Raw genomic sequence first — 20,145 nt, forward strand, 5'->3', positions numbered from 1 at the left:
CACCATATAACATGTTTAGTATAGATCCATGATTCATGATCATACGCATCATATGTATGCCTGATGTGAGGAGTGACTGATCATAGCATACGCCATTGGACAGAATATTCCTGGGACCCACCTTGATGATGTGTTGTATATCCACTCCATCCATGGCAGGTGAGACCCACCTTGATATACATGCTCTATATTCGCCTGTCCATCTGGACGAGTGGCGTAAAGCCACCATGATGTATTGTTATATCCAACTGTCCTTCCACTTGAGGACGTGGACCCCACTTGAATTATGTGGTTCTCCAGTCGTCCATCTGTCCAGGGTGGTGTGGGAACCCACCGTGATGTATGTATTCACCACGCCACCCATCGGCATGTGGGGCACACCATGATGAATATGTTTCAACCATGCTGTCCATCTGTTTTGTTAAACCATGGACTGCCCCATTTGGCCCACTTAATATATATGGGGCCCACCTGTTTTGTATTTGAGGCCCATGGGTTGTGGCCTATTGTGACGTATTAAGGCCCATGGGTTATGACCCATTGTGACACATTCGAGGCCAGGTGGTCTGGCCCATTATGATGTATTTGAGGCCCATGAGACATGGCATATTTTGATATATTAAGGCCCATAGGATGTGGCCCCTCATGATGTATATTAGACCCGTGTCAGAGGCCCATTGTGATGTATTCGTGGCCTAAGGGCAAGGCCCATTGTGATATATATTAGGCCTATGATGTGTGGCCCACTTAATGTATTTAAGGCCCAGGTACGTGGCCCATTTGATGTATATGAGACCCATTAATGCGGTCCACTTGATGTATATTGAGGCCCATGGGTCGTAGCCCATTATGATGTATTTAAGGACCATGGGTCGTGGCCCATGGTGATGTATATTAAGCCCGTGTATTCGGCCCATTGTAATGTATATTAGACCCTTATATGAGTGCGTGGGGCCCACTGTATGTTCGGCCCTATGTTGGTCACTCCTTAGGAGTAATGTTGGTTGAATGTCCACATTGATGGGCAATGATGGTTAAATATCCACATTATGACCTTCCCTCAGGCCTCGTTAGGCCAATTATCGATGTCGATTATAAGTATGTGACAGTAAAGCATTATAATACATGCCCATAAGCATCATCTGCATGTTTGTTATGAGATGTGATTGACCATTGCATGTGCCATTAGGCAGATGGTTTATGAAACGCCCTAATAGGTGGAGTTATCCCACATGAGTGCACGGTATGCGGAGGATTGATGCATGATTAGACTACATGACTCATGCATCTCGCATTGTGTGATTGTGATTACTGTATGCCCTAGCGACATTAGGGCTATGACCTCCATAGACATGTTGTGGATGGCTAGATAGGACACTAAAAATATTTGGTTTAAGCATCTGGGCACTTTGGATGTTCGTGGGTGAAAGTCTCTAAACCTCTGAGGCCAGGAGATGCCCCAACGTCGAGACCGAGTGGATACATGAGCGCCCCAGTGCCGAATACCAGGAGGCCGTGTCTCCCACTATGTCGTGGTCAGTTGGGAGGGGGTGTGGCCTTACCCGCCCGAGCGTAGGGGGCATAGCTAGGCTGGGTTTGACCAGCTCATGAATGGGTCCGCTATCGATATGCCGGATAAGTATTGACAAACTATTGGCCAGACGGATAGTGAGGTTTCTTACGCTCACTTGGACTGTGCGGCTGGGAGAGAGGCAGTGCCATTTGGAGTGTACTAAACCCCGGTGATGATTCCAGAGATGAACAGTACTAATATGTGAACTTGTTGAGTAGGAGTTGCATACTCATTCATTCCTTCATTCATTATCCACTCGGGTTGGTAGTGCGCAACTATTTGTTACGTGTACCTTCGTAATGGCTAGGATTTCGGTTGGGGCGCGCGACTAACCTGAGATCAGGAGTTTATCACATTGAGTCTGACTATCCAAATTAGGTATGAGACTAATTTGGATAAAAATCTCTTGTGATGGACCCCATAGCCTGCGATACTACGTACTATCATTCCGACTTCACTCTCCAGTATAGTCATTTCATTTGCATTGCATATTGCATTACATCCGCAGGCATATGACATTTTGGGTTACTGTATTTTTGCATTTATATGGTCTGGATACGGCTGACGGTATTCGTAAACTCATCAAGAATTGTATATTACATTGCATCATCGGCATCTGATATTTGGCTCTCATTTGTATAGCTGATCTATATTGCGTATTTTAATATTGATTGACTCATAGACTTATCAGTATTTTCGCTTACTCTGATATCGTATGATTCATGATCTTACCAGTATTTTCGATATTGTATGATTATGGCACTGTATTGAATATGTGGCACTTACCTTGTGCACACACTTACACCACTCCCTAAGCTTTCTATAAGCTTATGCATGATAGATGCGTGCAGGTGATGTTAGGATGCAGCAGTGTGGAGCTTAGAGCATGTAGCGGACTTTTAGAGCTTTGATTTTTGATATATGTATTTTTCATCCTACATTGTATTCAAAATTTTATATTAGTGGATATGTGATTGTGATATTGCTCTTGTGATTTGGGTATACTTGTGGTTATGCTTCTTATAAGATAAATGTACCTTGGAAAATCCTCCTTGTAGGATCTCAGGATTGGAATCTGGTGCATGTGTGCTGAGAGTCGAGAATGGCGTACTCCGGAGGTTGTCGGTATTAGATTTGACAAATGAAAGTTTTGTGAGCCCGGTTTCTGAGTTTGGGGCGTGACATCTATCCTATAAATTAGATGGGCCAGGGGGCCACCAGGACGACCTCAATAACCAGAAATGGGCCCATAGGGCCATTGGGGTAATTACACTAAACTATAGGGCCAATTGAAATAATTTTGGACATATAAAAGTCCAGCTCTCTCTCTCACTCCCATAAACCCCAGCCGCTGAGAGAGAGAGAGAGAGAGCAAGGGAGGAGAGGGAAAGAGGATTTTTTTGTGTGTATTTGATCTTGGTGCTTGGGATTTGGGAATCCCAGCACCTACACCTCCCTCTTGCTAAAAAACGCTGACCCAAATCGCTGTTAGAGCGAGATTTTGCCCAATTTAAGGAAAGATAGGGCTCTAAATTATGTTTCCTTTAATTCTAGATACATGCATGCATCCTACCGCCATTTTCTTACAACGTAAGGCCTCGACACATCAAATTTGCGGACCCGGTGATGTTAGGACGCTTTCAAAGGCTTCCGGTCGACAATAAGTGCGGACCATTACCTTTAGGTGGCCGATTATCGCGCTTAGCATAGGTTTAATGAATGTGTGTGGTGCAATGTTAGTGTATGTTGCTGAAATTACATTTGGATTGCATGAATGAGATAGTAAACTAGGATTTGTTAAAATTATGGGAAGGGGTTTGGCCCTAATACCCCCAAATATGTGACTTGTTGATTTGCCCTAACATCGTGCATTTGATGAGTCCCCTTCATATATGGGGTGCCCTCAAATATCAGCCCTATACAACACTCAGGTGGCCCACACGACAAGAAACATTGGTGTTGGACATCTACCATTGAAACCATTTTTTTTTGGGCCATAGAAGTTTTGGATCTTTATGAAATTTGTTTTCCTCTCATCATGGGACCTTATGGTCAGATTGGGTGGAAAATAAACGTTATGATGGGTCCTACGTGGGACCCACTCACGGTGGAAAACGGGTTGACTGATGTACCTGGCACCAGCTGTGTAGCTGATCCATTGACGTGAGCCCTGTGGGTCCCACCTACCTGTTGTGATGGCGTCAGCAGGGGGCTGATCACGAGGTGGTGTTATATCCAAACTTCCCAGACACGGCATGTGGACCCCACCTTGATGTTTGAGCAGCTACACCATCCGTCCGTCCGTTTGGAAATGGACCCCACTATCATGATGTATGTGCTTATATCACACCGACTATATGTTTGGACGTGGACCCATCCCCCATGTGTGGCATGTGTGGGAGTGGGACCCACTTGAAATATGTGTATAGCCTACAGTCTGTCCAGCATCCAGGGTCTGGACACTGGCTCCTTCAAAATAATAATAATAATAATAAAAGAAAATAAAATAATAAATAATATAATATTATACTATGTATGCTAGTGGTGGGCCCCATGTGGTACCCACCTGCTGGACGGGTTGGATGGTATACCTCACACTAGCTAACGCTGCTGCAGTGACGTTACCAATTATGTGGACCCCACCCTTATATGTTTGTTTCATCTAAGCCGTCCACCTATTGTGTGGGGCGATCATGATATATGTGATTTACAGCCATACCGTCCATTTATGTGGACCCCACCCTGGCATGTATCTGCTCTAGATCAATGCCGTCCATAAGCGTTTCTTCAACGCCACCCATCTATTTTGCAACCAGATACATAGGTGATGTACTGACGTCAACAAGTTTCTGTGGGGCACACATATGAGAGTGGTGCGGGGCCACGTTGATGTATGTATTATATGTCCACGCCACCATCTACTGGGCCATAACATGATGTATGTGTTACATCCTAAATGTCCATCGGCCCGGATGTTAGAAGCTCTGTGAGCCCCATCACGAGATATATGTTATATTCAAGTCCTCCACCCATCTGGTGCGTGTAGGATGGGACCCACCTTGAAGTACATGCCTTACATCCTAGCTGTCCATCTGTTTAGGGATGGTGGGACCCCCCTGCAACATGAGTGTGTTGTGTGGCGCACATTTTGATGTATGTAGGTGTTCACCACGCTGTCCATTTGTGCGGTCCACCGTGATGCATGTATTGTATATCTATGAGGCCCATTGGTGCGGCCCGATTTGATATAGATGAAGCCCATTGGTGAGGCCCGATTTGATATAGATGAGGTCCCTTGGTGCGGCCCGAGTTGATATATATGAAGCCCATTGGTACGACCCATCATGATATATTTTGGCCCATGGGCGAGGCCCACCCGTTTGTATTGTTAAGCCCATGTATGAGACCCACTTGATGTATGAGGCCTAGTATTAAGGCCCGTGCAATGAGGCTCACATGATATATTTGAGGCCTAGGTGCAAGGCCCACCTGTTGTGTATTCGAGGCCGATGTGACGTAAATGAGGCCCCATCATGATTGTATGTGAGGCCATGCACCCACCATATGTTTAGCACTATGTAGGTCACTCCTTGGGAACAATGTTGGTTAGATGTCCACATTGATGAGTAATGACGGTTAGATGTCCTCATTGTGACCTTCCCTTAGGCCTTGTTAGGCCCATTCTCTTCGTGGGTTAACTCAAATAAGTGGGTCTCATTCGCCATAAACGGGCATGCTATCGAATTTGAAATAACCATGGCCGAAAGTCGATCCTTACATTATGGTTGATTGGTTGTCCATTTATGGACCCCACCTTGTTTATATATGCTGGTTGTCGGTACTGATTATCGATGCTGATCGTCGGTACCAATTATCGAGTGTCGATTCCGATTGTCGTGACCGATTACCAATCTCAATCATCGAGGCCAGTTATTGATTGATTCTGATTGACGAGACCGATTTGCCGATTCTGATTATCGATCGATTTCGATTGTTGTTACCGATTGCCGATTGACATGATCGATTTGTCGATTCTGATTATCGATCGATTCCAATTGTCGTGACCGATTTGCCAATTCTGATTATCGATCGATTCCGATTGTCGTGACCGATTGTCGATTTTGATTGACATAACCGATTTTCCAATTTCGATTATTGATCGATTCCGATTGACGTGACTGACTTGCTGATTCCGATTATCGATTGATTCCGATGGTCATGACCTTTGCCGATTTCGATTGACGTGACCGATTTACCGATTCTGATTATCGATCGATTCTGATTGTCGATTCCGATTGACGAGACCGATTTGTCGATTCTGATTATCGATCAATTTCGATTGTCGTGATCGATTGTCGATTGACGTGACTGATTTGCTGATTCCGATTATTGATCAATTCTAATTGTCGAGGTCAAGTATTGAGGCCGATTTCAATTTATCAAGGCCGATTGTATAGGCCGATTCCGATTGTCGAGGTCGAGTATCGAGGCCTATGTGATGAGGCCCATTGTGATGCATTTGAGGGCCAGGCGATGGAGCCCATTGTGATGCATGTTAGGCCTATGTGAAAGGCCAATCGTGATGTGTATTAAACTCTTGAGTGAGGCCCATGGTATTGTATATTCGGCCCTTGTGTGAGGTCATGGGTCCACTATATGTTAGGCTTTATGTGGGTCATTCCTTAAGGGCAATGTTGGTTAAATGTCCATATTGTCGAAGTCGAATGTCGATACTGGTTATTGATATCGATTATGAGTATGTGATAGCATATCATCATGATACATGCCCATACGCATCATCTGCATGCTTGTTATGAGATGTGGTTGATTATTGCATATGTCATTGAGCATGTTGTTATGAGACTCCCTGATAGGTGGAGGTTATCTCACATGAGTGCACGGTATGCGTAGGATTGATGCATGACTGGTTCGTATGACTCATGCATCTTGCATTATGATTACTGTACGCCCTAGCGACATCAGGGCCGTAGCCTCCACAAGCATATCGTGGTTGGCCAAACGGGACACAGAAAATTTGTTCTAGCATCGGGCTACCATAGATGGCCCTGGGTGAAAATCTCGAAACCCTCTTGGTACCACAGGACGCCTCAACGTCGAGATCGAGTGGATACATGAGCGCTCGAGTGCCAAATACCAGGAGGTCGCGTCTCCCACTGTGTCGTGGTCGGTTGGGAGGGGGTGTGGCCTTACCCGCCCGAGCGTAGGTGGCATTACTAGGCTGAGTTTGACCAACTCGTGAATGGGTCCGCTATCGACGTGCCGAATAGGTATTGATAGACTATTGGCCAGGCGGATAGTGAGGTTTCTTATGCTCACTTGGACTGTGCGGCTGGGAGAGCGGCAGTGCCATTTGGAGTGTACTAAACCCCGGTGATGATCCCAGAGATGAATTGTACTGATATGTGGACTTATTGAGCAGGAGTTGCATACTCATTCATTCATTCATTCACTATCCACTCGGGCTGGTGGTGCGCTACTATTTATTACGTGTACCTTCGCAATGGCCAGTATTTCGGTTGGGGCACGCGACTAACCTAAGATCAGGAGTTTATCACATCGAGTCTGACTATCTAAATTTAGGTATGAGACTAGTTTGGATAGCAGTCCCTTGTGATGGACCCCATAGCCTGCGACTCTACGTACTATCATCCCGACTTCACACTCCAGCATGATCATTTCATTCGCACCGCATATTGAATTACATCCGCGGGATATGACATTTTGGGTAACTGTGTTTCTGCATTAATATAGTCTAGATATGGCTGACGCTATTCGTGAACTCATTAGGAATTATATATTCCATCGCATCATCGGCATCTGATATTTGGCTCTTTGTGACTCCTCATTTGCATAGTTATCCTATATTGCGTATTCTGATATTGATTGACTCATGGACTTGTTCGTATTTCTACTTACTCTGTTATCGTATGATTTATGATCTTGTCAGTATTTCTGTTTACTCTGATAATTCATGACCTTGTTAGTATCTCTGCTTATTCCAATATTGTACGATTTATGGATTGCCAGTATTTCCGGTATTATATGATAATGATATTGTATTGAATACTTGACACTTACCTCGTGCACACACTTACACCACCCTCTAAGCTTTTTATAAGCTTATGCACAATAGATGCGTGCAGGTGATGTTAGGTTGCAGTAGTGTTGAGCTTGGAGTGTGTAGCGGTCTTTTGGAGCTTGATTTTCAATTGATGTATTTTTCCTTTCAACATTGTACTCAAAGGATTATATTAGTGGATATATGATGATGATGTTGCCTTTATGATTTGAGTAAACTTGTGGTTATGCTTATTATGAGTTAAATGTACGTTGAAAAAAAAATTCTCATTGTAGGATCTCAGGATCGGAATCTGGCGTATGAACGCTGGGAGCCGATAATGGGGTACTACGGAGGTTGTCGGCATCGAATTCGGTGATCGGGATTCCTGTGAATCCGATTTCCGGGTTTGGGGCGTGACAACTGTTGAGAGAGAGAGAGAGAGAGAGAGAGAGAGAGAGAGAGAGAGAGAGCAAGGGAGGAAAGGGAAAGAAGATTTTTTGGTGTGTATTTGATCTTGGTGCTTGGGATTTGGGAATCCCAGCACCTACACCTCCCTCTTGCCAGAAAACGCCGACCCAAATCGCTGTTAGAGTAAGATTTTGCCCAATTTAAGGTAAGATAGGGCTCTAAATTATGTTTTTTTTTAAATTCTAGATACATGTATGCATCCTACCGCCATTTTCTTGCAACGCAAGGCCCCGACATGTCAAGTTTGCGGACCCGGCGACGTTAGGATGCTTTCAAAGGCTTCCGGTAGATAATAAGTGCAGACCATTACCTTTAGGTGGTTGATTATCGCGCTTAGCGTAGGTTTAATGAATGTGTGTGGTGCAATGTTAGTGTATGTTGCTGAAATTACATTTAGATTGCATGAATGAGATAGTAGACTCGGATTTGTTAAAATTATGGGAAGGGGTTTGTCCCTAATACCCCCAAATATGTGACTTGTTGATTTGCATGCTCATGTAGGGTATAAATAATTAAATTTTTTCAAAATGTTGCTTATTGGTTGTTGATTTCCTGATTAGGTGTTAATTATGCTTGGAATGAAGGCATGAAATGTTGTAAATTGCTAATTGGTGGTTGATTTCGTTATTTTGTGATTAATTATGCTTGGGTGAAGGCATGAAATGTTGTAAATTGGCTGACTGGTTGAGTTACTTGCCTTAATATTCTATGTATGGATGAATTGAGTGCTTCATGATTGATCTATGTAAGATAAACTTCGGTGTATTGTTATACGACCGCCCATGTGATGTATAGGCTGGATTATGATATGCATAATTTGTAAATCTGGGTGGAGCTTTGCATGTTGCTGACTATCTTGTTACAATTGTTGGAATATGTTGGACATGATCATCATAGTTTGGTGAAGATTGGTGTATTGTTATCCATATACTTAGAATGCTAGATTTTATTGTCATTTATGAAATTATTCCTGAATTTGCTGAATTTATGTTATCCACCTATGAACTTGTCCTCTCATGAATTGGTCGATAATCAGAAATTATTTGTGAATCCCATCGTTGGATCAGCCCACGGGTAAATCTGGCCCGACTAGTTAAGCTGTAAATTGTCTTAGGCCATTCAGTTTATAGTTCAACTTGTAGGGGCATATTGACTCTTAGGTCGGCCATCCTTGTACGTTAACCATGTTTGATCATGCCTGTATGAAACCGAAGTATCCTAAGACCTTTAATCACGCCTGTATGATTATATAGTCGAGGTCGCTTTTGAGGGAGTGTAGTTTCATTGCGAACGTTAAATATCGTCGCTTAAGGAAACGCTGGTTGGTGAGGAGCATAAATCATATCATGACTATGCATTTGCATTAAAAATAGTATTTAGGATTTTATGCTGCTTTCTGTTCATTAAATGTATCTTATGCATGATAATTCGTATGCCTATTGCTAATGGTACCACTGAGTTAGCTACTCACTCCTACTCTGGGATGGTGTTCTAAAACACCAACCAGAATCCGATATAGATGCAGGTACCCTAGAGCGGGACGCGCTGTACGATGTCGGTGCAGACGACGACGAGGAGCGAACGCACTCCCAGACTTCGGCCGTTTCTTCTAGTTTATGTTTGGATGGTCGAGGGACATGGTCCAGGGCTCTAATCATCGTGGGATATTTATCTGGGTGGGTCTAGTTCTCGGTTGGATTTTCTTGGTACTGTATTTTGGATATCTTACCTGTTTAGCGGCCCGTATTTATATTTTATGATATTTTCATGTTTATGGTTTGCTAAACCCATCATTGCTTATAAATAAACACAAATGCATTGTGTCACGCCCTAAACTCGGAAACCGGGCTCACAAAATTTTCGATCGCCGAATTCTGTATCGATAGCCTCCGTAGTACCCCATTCTCAGCTCTCAATGCCTATACCCCAGATTCCAATCCTGAGATTCTACGAGGAGGATTTTTTTTTCGACATATATTTATCTCGTAAGAAGCATAACCACAAGTTTACCTAAATCACAAAGGAACATCAATGTGGGGTCCCACTGTCCCAGATAGTAGACGGTGTGGATGAGACCCATACATCTATGTGGCGTATGCGCACTGGGAGCCGAGAATGGGGTATTATAGAGGCTGTCGGCACCGAATTCGGCGATCGAGAATTTTGTGAGCCCTGTTTCTGAGTTTGGGGCGTGACACATTGGAATCTGGAGCCCATTAGGGCATACGTGGCACCCGAGAATTTGGGAGTCGAGTTCTTACTCGACCCTTGAAAATCTGGGGCATTACACCTATCCTCCAATGAACCCGCTAAGATTGGCCAATTGGGTCATCTTCCATCATGTGTCGAGTGAGGGTGAGCACAGTAAGATTTGTGTTAGAGTCTTTTCCACTACCGAGACCGGGAATGGAAGATGTGTGACGAGCCTACCTACCGTCGTGTGCCGGGTCGAAGTGAGTGGTATTTCGACTGTTGAGGCTGGGTAGAAGAAAATAAATCAAGATTCCCTATTGTTAAGCAGATGGCTAGATGGGGTCCTTACTCTTGCTCGGGTGGTAGACTCCTAGGAGTTTCAACTCCCGGTCAAGGGTTCGAGTGCCCATAGGTGGTGAAATTCCACTGGCGTGAGTGTGGGGTGTGTGTGCGTGTGTAAAAAAAAGAAAAAAAAACTAGCATTTAAAAAAAAAAAAAGCCGATGGCTAGATGTGTAGGGGTTGACGTGCCCAAGACTTTGCTTTTTAAAAATACTTCCCCCACTTGTATGGAGATGTGGCATTACACGTGTGTGGTGTTATGATTATTGTGAAGGCATATTGTACACTTGGATGTGTGTCATTTAAGATGAGGGATGTTCAACATTTGACTCATGCATTCATTCATCTACTATCTACTCGGGCTGGTGGTATGCAACAAAATCATCAGTGCACCTTCGCAATGGCTACGATTTCGGTTAAGTATGGAAACTAACCCGAGATCAGGACTTTACTATATTGAGTCTAGCTATCCAAATCAAGTATGAGATTGGTTTAGATATAAGCCATTTGTGATGTACCTCACAGCTTGCGATACCGCGTACTATCATTCCGACTACACACGTCCACTTTGTTATTCATTTTCCATTGTATACCTTATGGTAGAATATATAATGTAATTATCTTGTACATGATGATTGGATAATCTCATGCTTCATAGTTACTCATTCGAGTAGTGTGCCTAATATTGATGGCATGTTCATGCTAAACTGTTTAGCTATAACAACATGCTCACCTATGATAGCATGCTCGGTTGATAATCTGCATCTGGTTATTTTAGATGTCTTTACGGGAGCATCCTAATAAGTTGTGTTTTACTCCCAACACGCCGTAGATTCAGGAGTTGTTGTTTACTCACACATATAATTTACACTTTTTCAGGATGCGTTTAGTAGTATAGTGCGTGCAGGAGCTATTAGAGCTATCTCTCCTACCTTATTGTTGAGCTAAAGGACCATCTTATGTATGATATATCGAATAGGTTCATATCTTGAATGTATGCGTCGATACCATATATATGATGTGCAATCGCCTAATTAGATTAACTGTTCAGAAAAAAAAAATCATTCACCATGAGTTGGGTTTAGCGTTCGAGAAGTTTGCTAATTATTCACCAATCTAGTAAGTGGTGACAAAGTTGCTCCAATCTGAATTCGAGACTTGAAAAGTAGTAGTGTCGGGGTTCTGAATTTGAGGCGTAACAAAATTGGTCTCCTTCTATGGGGCATTGATTGCAAAATTTTAGAGGAAATGTGGAGTGATCAATAGGTAAACTACTCTGGACTATATGTATTTGGTTGTGATGCTTATTCTCATGTACCATCAATTGAGAGAGATGTGCTAGACCCAAGGGTTGAGAAATACATCTTTATTGACTATGATAGTGGTGTGAAAGGGTACAGGCTGTATGACTGAGTCACATGAAAAAGCATCCTTAGTCATGGCGTCGAATTCGACGAAGAGTCCTTGTTCCGTAAGGATGAACATAGGGAAGCAAAAACGTTGATTGTGGACGTTCATGAAAACAGGGATGAGACATGCTGATATAAATACGCAAACATATGTATATAGCAGGTGGAGCAGTCACCTCTGAGAAGAAATCTACCACATGATTGTAAGTTACAAGCGAAATACAAGGATGACTCAAATATTGCATTTGCCCTCATTACAGATAAAAGAGATTGTAAAGCAGTGATGGATGATGAGATTGACTCCTTGTACAAGAACAAGATGTAGGAGTTAATAGAGCTTCCCGTCGATTGTAGAGCGATCAGATATAAGTGGATCTTCAAGAAGAAATATGATAGGTAGAAGACAAGATTGGCAACGAAGAGATACGCTTAGAGACAATGTATCGATTTCACTTAGATATTCACGCCAGTTATGAAGCAAATATCTTTTAGATTCATATTGGTCAATACTATCTCGAGTTGTAGCATATGGATGTGAGGACTACCTTCCTGCATAGGGAATTTGATGAGCAGATGTATATAAAGCAACCAAAAGGTAATGAAATACAAAGGACATAGGATAAGCTTTACAGGTTGAAGAGGTAATTGTACGCCTTGAAACTGTCGCATAAGATTTGGTATAAAAAACTTAATTCTTTTATGGTGAGTTGGAGGTTTACCAGGAGTGAATATAATTATCATGTCTATTACAATACATAAAATGATGAAAAATTCCTTATTTTAATATTGTATGTCGATGACATGCTCATTGCCACTTGTACAAACATCAAGCCTGTTAGGACAACAGTGCCGTTTAACTTCAGTGCAATTTTGTTGGAAGTCACGAATTTCAGATGTTTCCAGCGCCAGTCTGCCTTCTCTCCCCATACTCCTACGCGTGCTAGGCATCTGAGCCGTTCATACGGTGAGTCCCACTGTATGCTGATGGTTACCGCATTTTCTTTAAGCCTCCGCTGCTTTTCGATCAGTGATGGGCCATCTCATGTGTGGGACCCATCTTTCACTAGATCAACGTATAGTGGAGCCCACCTTAATAGGCATGTAAGGTGTCCAAAACGTGCCAACCACACGTGCCAAGTTGGATCTGGCAATGGGCTGGATCAGTGTCAGAGTGAATCCAGCCCGTTTACTCTATGGGCTGAGACTTCAGCCCAAACCTACCTCTGGGCCTTGAGATCTGACCCCAAATATCGAAATCAAGCTCAGACCAAGGCCCAAGAGCGGGCCCGCATCCACAAAACGTGCATGGCTAGTGACTCATTCCATCCAGTTCGCATTCTTGGGACATCCAAACAGGCCTCTGGCCTCTCATTGCTAACCAAGTCTGTGATACAAGTCTAATTGTGCCAATGTAATATAAATCATAGAGATCTGGACCATTCAACAGGTGAGGGTCTGTCCACACATAAGGTGGGTCACACCATTATGGGAAAAGTGGAGTATCGGAGGAAAATGACTGACGGTCTATATTCAACCTAAACATGTTGTCCCACCTGACGAGCGGCCCTTCTTAATTTTTGCGCTGGAGAGTGTTCATGGTGACCCTGCCTGATGAGTGAATCAGATCCCGCACACGTGTCCCATGGATGGCCTGTTCGATTGATTTCCTGCCCCGGCTACAAATGCCTGTGACATAAGATTTCCGCATGCATTGTGATTTTGATGGACGGTCAGTTGTAATAGCATCCAGTACAAACGTTTCTGAGATAATCTTAGCGTATAAATTAACTTGTGGGGCCTACCTTGAACTTTCGTGAAATCCAAGCCGTCCATCATGTCTGGTCAGTCCTATTCTATTTGGATCCAGAAAATCAGTTTGATCAAGACTCAGGTGGGCCACACTATGCAAAATTATTCATAAATCCTCTAAAATAGCATGTTATGGCCAACCTAAGTTTTGGAATGGGATGATTTTTGGGTGTCCATTCATCTGATTGATGCATCTTCTGATGGTTTAGATGGCCTAAAAAAATCAAGGTGGCCCCATATGCAATGAGGAAAGTTTCTAACGGTGGGGTATCCCCATCCAAACATTTCCCTGTGGTACGGCCCACATGAGTTTCATATAGGCTGGATTTTTGGGCGCCGTATGGAACATTAGGCGGCGGACATGATGGACGGATCACCACACGTGGATTTGTACGTTAAAGCTTATCCCAGTAGTGTTTGCATTGGATCCAGCTCATGCATGTACCTTTCATGAGCCAACACGCTTGTGAAACTGAGAATAGGAAGGCCCACTGGGAGGCGGATTGCTTTCGATCAAAGGTTAGGTGGGGCCACCGTGATGTTTGTGAGAAATCCAGCCCGTCTATCCGTTTTACTAGCTCAGTCTAGAACATGAGCCCAAAATGAGGCAGACCCAAAACTTAAGCGGGCCACACGATAGGAAACAATGGGGATTGAATCCCACCGTTGAAACATTCATGGGACCACGGAAGTTTTGGGTCAGGCTAATATTTTTGTGTTTTCAGTTCATCCCGGTAGTGGTAGTAGTGACCTTATAAATGGTTTGTATGGCATGTAAACATTACGGTGGACCCTGGAAAGGTTTCAACGGTAGGCATTTTCCTCTCCACTTTCTCCTGTCGTATGACCCACTTGAGTTTTGGATCTGCCTCATTTTTTGCGTACTAGCCTGCATGAGTTGGAAAAACGGATGGACAGGATAGATTTCTCACAAACATCATGTTGGGCCCCGTTGGGGTCACGGGCAATCCGCGTCGGAACAAAAGCTAGGCCAAGCTTCTTATTAGGTGAGCCACACCGTACGCAGACGTGTGTTGTTTTTGTTACAATGTCGAGACAGACACATGGTTTCACTTTCAGAGGTGGACTCTAATCCATGGCGTTGGATCGATAACGTGGATGGGATTCGTGTACCACTACCTGACACGTGGCGGGTAAGAGGTGGATCCGATTTATGCATCTAACGGGTCCTCTCTCGATATAGCCCTAGGTTGAAACTCACATCGAACAGGGAGTCCTGACCATCATCGTCTCTCAGTCGAGTCCATTTTCATCTCAACCGTCCACTTGAAGATATCTCTTCTACATGGACAGGACCCTCTGGTCAGTTTGAATTTTTAGGAAGAAGACATAAATGGCGAGGATCCAGCAAATGTACGATCTGGATCAACCACATCAATTACCACATGTTAGTAGTTGGGCGACGAATGCCTCTACCTAATCAAGCTGGCCGAAGGAAAAATGCTCGTATCCAACCTGTTGGATGATAAGTCAACGTCCAGCTACAGATAAACTCTAATCGTTTACGTGTATGTGAAATCCAAACCGTACAAAATGTTGGTTCCAAAACGAAGGTCATCTAGTCAAAAAAACCCTTTTCAGCCACTGGTAAATATCGAAATACGTGTGGCCCACCTAATTAGTGGATTACGCTGATTTTTCCGTAAGGTAATCAACATGCTGGGACCAATCTTTTAAATGGGTTGGATGTGATACAAATATGATAGTATGCAACGGTTTGGATATGAGCAGCTCACAGACACAACCATTAAAAAAAGGAAGATTTTATTTATAATTAGAATACAATATCATTGGAAAAGATGATAATTTACATGGATGATATTTACATTGGCAAGTCAGATAATCATACACCGTACAAATCCATCCATTCATTCAGACCGTTGATATAATAGTAATTAGATTCAGGTGTGTACAAGGAATTATCTCCAAAATCTCCAAGAAAAGGCTGACGTGCATCCATGGAGAACGAAGAGCTTGGGCTACAGCTTCTTTCACCTTCCGAAACTCCATCGCAACGCTCTGAAAGCTTCCTTACTTCCTTCTCAGCTTCTGAGAGTCGCTCCCTAAGCTTCAATACCTACATCCAAGTAATTTTCTACATGTTAACGAGACTTTCTAAGTGCACATGCCAACATGGCACACGTGTGAGAAATCCAAGCTTCCAATCAAGTGGGCCACAATGTCTAGGGAAGAAAAATCTTAGTCAAGACTCAAATATTGGGTCAGGTTAGAACATTGAGTTTGAGCTCGAATTGTGTGAAATATCAACGAAGTCGACTCAACGTTTCCTTACATGTAATTTCATGAATTTCCTGACAGAAATAATATCTTTGGAGATAATGAGAAGAAAAGGACAACAAAATGAACATCTGAACCGTTCAAAGAATGGGCCGCAGCATGAAGATTATCTTTGGTTAAAATGAGGATGATCCGTTCATTAGGTGGGCCACACCTTTATATCAACTTGGACCGAATGTTGTCCATTGATTCTGATGATGTGGCCTATCCAAAGAGTGGATCATCCCAGTCTCATACCACATGATCTTCATGGAGTGGCACGAAACATGGGCCCACACGTGAAGGGTTCACAAGCCATGATTTGTGGGCAAGAATAATAATCTCAAGAGAAAACTGACAAAACCATGATTTGTGGGCAAGAATAATAATCTTAAGAGAAAACTGACAAAACCCAAATGGCTAAACTCACGCACATGTGCATGTGCACACGTGTCTAGAAAGACGCACAAACGTGCACACGTGTCTACACACACCCACCTCATCTTCGAGCTTGCATTTCTCAACAATAGAGGCTTCATGCACCGTCTTTAACTTCATATATTCCTCTTCAAGCTGTTTGCTCTTCCAGCGCACCCTCCGGTTCTGGAACCACACCGCCACCTGCCGAGGGTCGAGCCCCAGCTCGGTAGCGAGACGGTCCTTCCTCGCAGATTCCAGCTTGTGCTCGGACCCAAAGTTCATCTCCAAGAAATTCACTTGCTCAGCACTCAGCTTCCTCTTCTTTGATCCATCATCCACGGTGTCTCCTTTCACCTTCTTCCTCCGTCGTGGCTTCATCTCTCCTACAGAGGGGAAAAAAAATGAAAATATTACATATATAAACAATGCAAGTGCTAACATGGCCTTATACGATCCAAACCATCCATCTAGATGTCCCACAAAAATGGTCCATGGGAAACATTCAATGAGAAAAAAGAAATTTGGTTAGAGATATAATTGTGTGTGATTTTCAATGGTGGGCCATCAATGGGCAAGAATCACTTGATGGACTGCCCAGATGGACCTGATGTGCTTGAAGGAGCAATGAAACAGTGGGCATGAACTAACCTTGTGGCATTTGGGTGCATATGTCTGAGTAGTATTGAGAGAGCAGTATCATTTGATCTTCTTCTACTTGATCCATGGTCATTGCCATTTTTTTCTTCTCTTTCTCTTTCATCAGGGAATACAGTCTCTCTCTTTCTCTCTCTCTCTCTGTCTCTCTCTCTCTCGTCTCTCAAGAGGATACAATGGTCTCTGGAGACTTATTTATATGAGTTACCTTACAAAATTACCCTTGCTACACGTGTAAATGACGGTCGTGACTTTGTAACCATGAAATGGGCCCCTTGTATAGAGACGGTTTTATGACAGACCCGAATCCAAGGCCACTACATCCCAGTTTTTTTTGTCGTACCCACCTTGTTTTATTTTTATTTGACATCCACTCCGTTCATCAATTTCTTCTCCTCATTTTCACCGTACATTCCGAAAATCAAATCAATAAAGGATTCAGATTGGGAACACCACAAGAACAATATAAAATCAAGCATGAAATCTCTAAATTCATGTGGTGTGGAGCTAATCGATTTTTTATCAGGATTATTTTTATGATATTAAGTCCAGATGACGATCACTGGATGGAATTTAAACTCTGCGGTGGACCCATGAAGCATCTGGAAACTTTTCATGGTGTTTCCACAATCCTCATTGTTCCCTGTGGTGTTTTCTTCTTGAGTTTTGAATAAGACTGAATTTTGGATCAATGATCTAGAGTCGATGGGCAAACCTGATGGACGGAGTGGATGACGTACAAACAACGAGATGTGCCCCCACAGACTCAGGTGTTGCAGTCTCTGGCTGCAACTGGTGTGATTGAAGATTAGGCTAAGTTTAATAACATAAATCACAAAAACACCCCTAGTCTTAGCTAAGAATGATTAGGATATGGTGAGGTGTAACAGGAATGTATTAAATATCTCTAAATGGCACGTTGCATATTGACATAATCAATTGGGGCCGTCCATCCTAGCCATTTGATCATTAGCCTCTAAAGTAATTCTAGAACGTAGAAATGGTTAACAGCTAGCATTCAGTGGGGGAAAAGTGATAGCTACGGTTACCAGCGTAACTTTTTTTAAAAAGGCCATCCATTGTACGGCAGACTAGATGGACGGCTCGGATTGATACATTAAGCTGACATGCGTACCGTAGAGAGGATGCGATGAAAAATAGCCCCAATTCATCATCGTCAATGGTATTTGGTGCATCGTACTGCATGCATTCTCCGAATGCACCAAACGGCTGTCTGTGAACGAAATACGCGTGGGTGTAGCGTCTCATTTCATCACGGCTCATTTGGAGGGGGAACGGATTATATGTTGTATATCCACGCCGTCCATCCGTTTTTTCAGACCATTTTAGGATGTGGCCCAAAAAATTAATCAGATTCAAATCTCAAGTTGACCACACCGTAGGAAAAACTGTTGATTGAACGCTTACCATTGAAAACTTCCATGGGTCCACTGTAAGAAGATCTGTAATTTTTATTTGCAATCCAACCCCTTGATAAGGTCAAACAGAATTGGATGAAGGTAAAATACTCATATCATCCTGATCCAAAACTTTTGTAGCCTACAAAACGATTTTAATGGTCAGTCCCTTTTACAGTGGTATGGTCCACCCGGGATTTTGGATCTTCTTTAAGTTTTGGTGTAACATACTAAAATGATCTAAGAAAACGAACGGGCGTAACGGATATACAAAAAATTCATCAAGGTGGGCCCCACACGGTAACGGTTCGCTAAGATGTTACCCGGGTAACACCTAATCCGCGCCCATTTGGAGGTTTCTAAGTGATGGCCAGCTGTTTTCTATGGTGTTGCCCACTTAATGATTAGATGGAGATTAGTTTCGCGGCACCACATGGGTACGGTGGGGATCACTGCATGAGTTGGATGGCACACGTGAATAAGCATGCACGTGAATAATATGCGTAGTAACGTTATTCTGTAACGGCTATAGAGGAAATGGGATTTTGAAAATTCTAACTTTTGCAGGAGGCAAGCATGCGTCCCTCAAGGAGCACGTGGTAAACATGCGGTTGATCACGATCGTTGATTTAATTTTTGGGAAATGGCCCGTCCAGATCAAGTCCCACCAGACCAGTAACTCGGACCACGCGTGTTATTTTACCCTGCACAAAGAGAAGTATACTGTATACAGATTCCCGCCAAAATATAAAATAAAATCTGGCGCATTGAAATCGTGCTCATGCAGGCTTACGGCACCGCGTTTCAGTCTCTTTTCTTCGTTTCACACCTTCTTTCTAATCCAGTCTGGAGTCGCACTCCAGAAGCCTTTTGGCATGCTCTTTGCAGCCTGTAAGATCGAAATTCAAGCGCCGCACCTGTTCCAACTTCGCAAATCTCTACTAGATCTGAACCGTGCATCATGCAGGAAAATGATCAATTGACGGTCCACTCACCAGGATGGAAATTCACGCAAAGTGTAATCTACCAATTCATTTGAACTTTTTTACTTATTTGATAAGTGGTCTGTCTAATCAACGTCTCGGATTTTAGAAAAGCGGTACACATCATCACGTGTAGGGCGCTTGCATGTTGCGTTTGAGGAAGTGCGTATGCGATACTAATTTTCAGACGCAAATGCCGATTTCAGCGGCAGACAAGAGGACACGCAACCTTTTGCCGAACTATACTACTTTTGCTGGAGGGATGCTAATTGCAATCGCACACCCGTGAAAACGAAGCACACGTTTGAAATATAAGTCCGTTCATCGGTCAATCCAACGGTAAAGAATATCTTATTGCGTAATGCCCCTACGAGCGTAGACATACAGTCCAGGCACGGGCTCTGCAGGGCCCACCTTGATTTATTTGTTTTATCCATATTTTTCGTCCTTTTTGTGAAATCGTTTAAGAGTATGAGCCCAAAAAATAGTAAATACAA

The 20,145-nt window shown here is 43.2% G+C and overlaps 1 protein-coding gene across 1 annotated transcript; it reads right to left on the minus strand.

Annotated features, from left to right (window-relative positions):
* Positions 1–15,643: 15,643 nt before the first annotated feature.
* Positions 15,644–17,399, minus strand: LOC131218540 (homeobox-leucine zipper protein ATHB-40-like). The gene is made up of 3 exons (XM_058213136.1): positions 17,242–17,399; positions 16,672–16,976; positions 15,644–15,973 (listed from the first exon to the last, which is right to left on the minus strand). The coding sequence occupies exons 1-3, from the start codon at positions 17,351–17,353 to the stop codon at positions 15,740–15,742; spliced, it is 651 nt and encodes a 216-aa protein (XP_058069119.1). The 5' UTR covers positions 17,354–17,399; the 3' UTR covers positions 15,644–15,739.
* Positions 17,400–20,145: the final 2,746 nt, after the last annotated feature.

This window comes from Magnolia sinica, chromosome 11 (genome assembly GCF_029962835.1).
Source record: "Magnolia sinica isolate HGM2019 chromosome 11, MsV1, whole genome shotgun sequence".
NCBI lineage: Eukaryota > Viridiplantae > Streptophyta > Magnoliopsida > Magnoliales > Magnoliaceae > Magnolia > Magnolia sinica.

Coding starts and splice junctions, on each gene's coding strand:
- LOC131218540 (XM_058213136.1), bottom strand. CDS start 17,353: ATGAAAGAGAAAGAGAAGAAAAAAATGGCAATGACCATGGATCAAGTA. Junction 16,977..17,241: donor ATGCACCCAAATGCCACAAG/GTTAGTTCATGC, acceptor TCCCCTCTGTAG/GAGAGATGAAGCCACGACGG. Junction 15,974..16,671: donor AATGCAAGCTCGAAGATGAG/GTGGGTGTGTGT, acceptor ACTTGGATGTAG/GTATTGAAGCTTAGGGAGCG.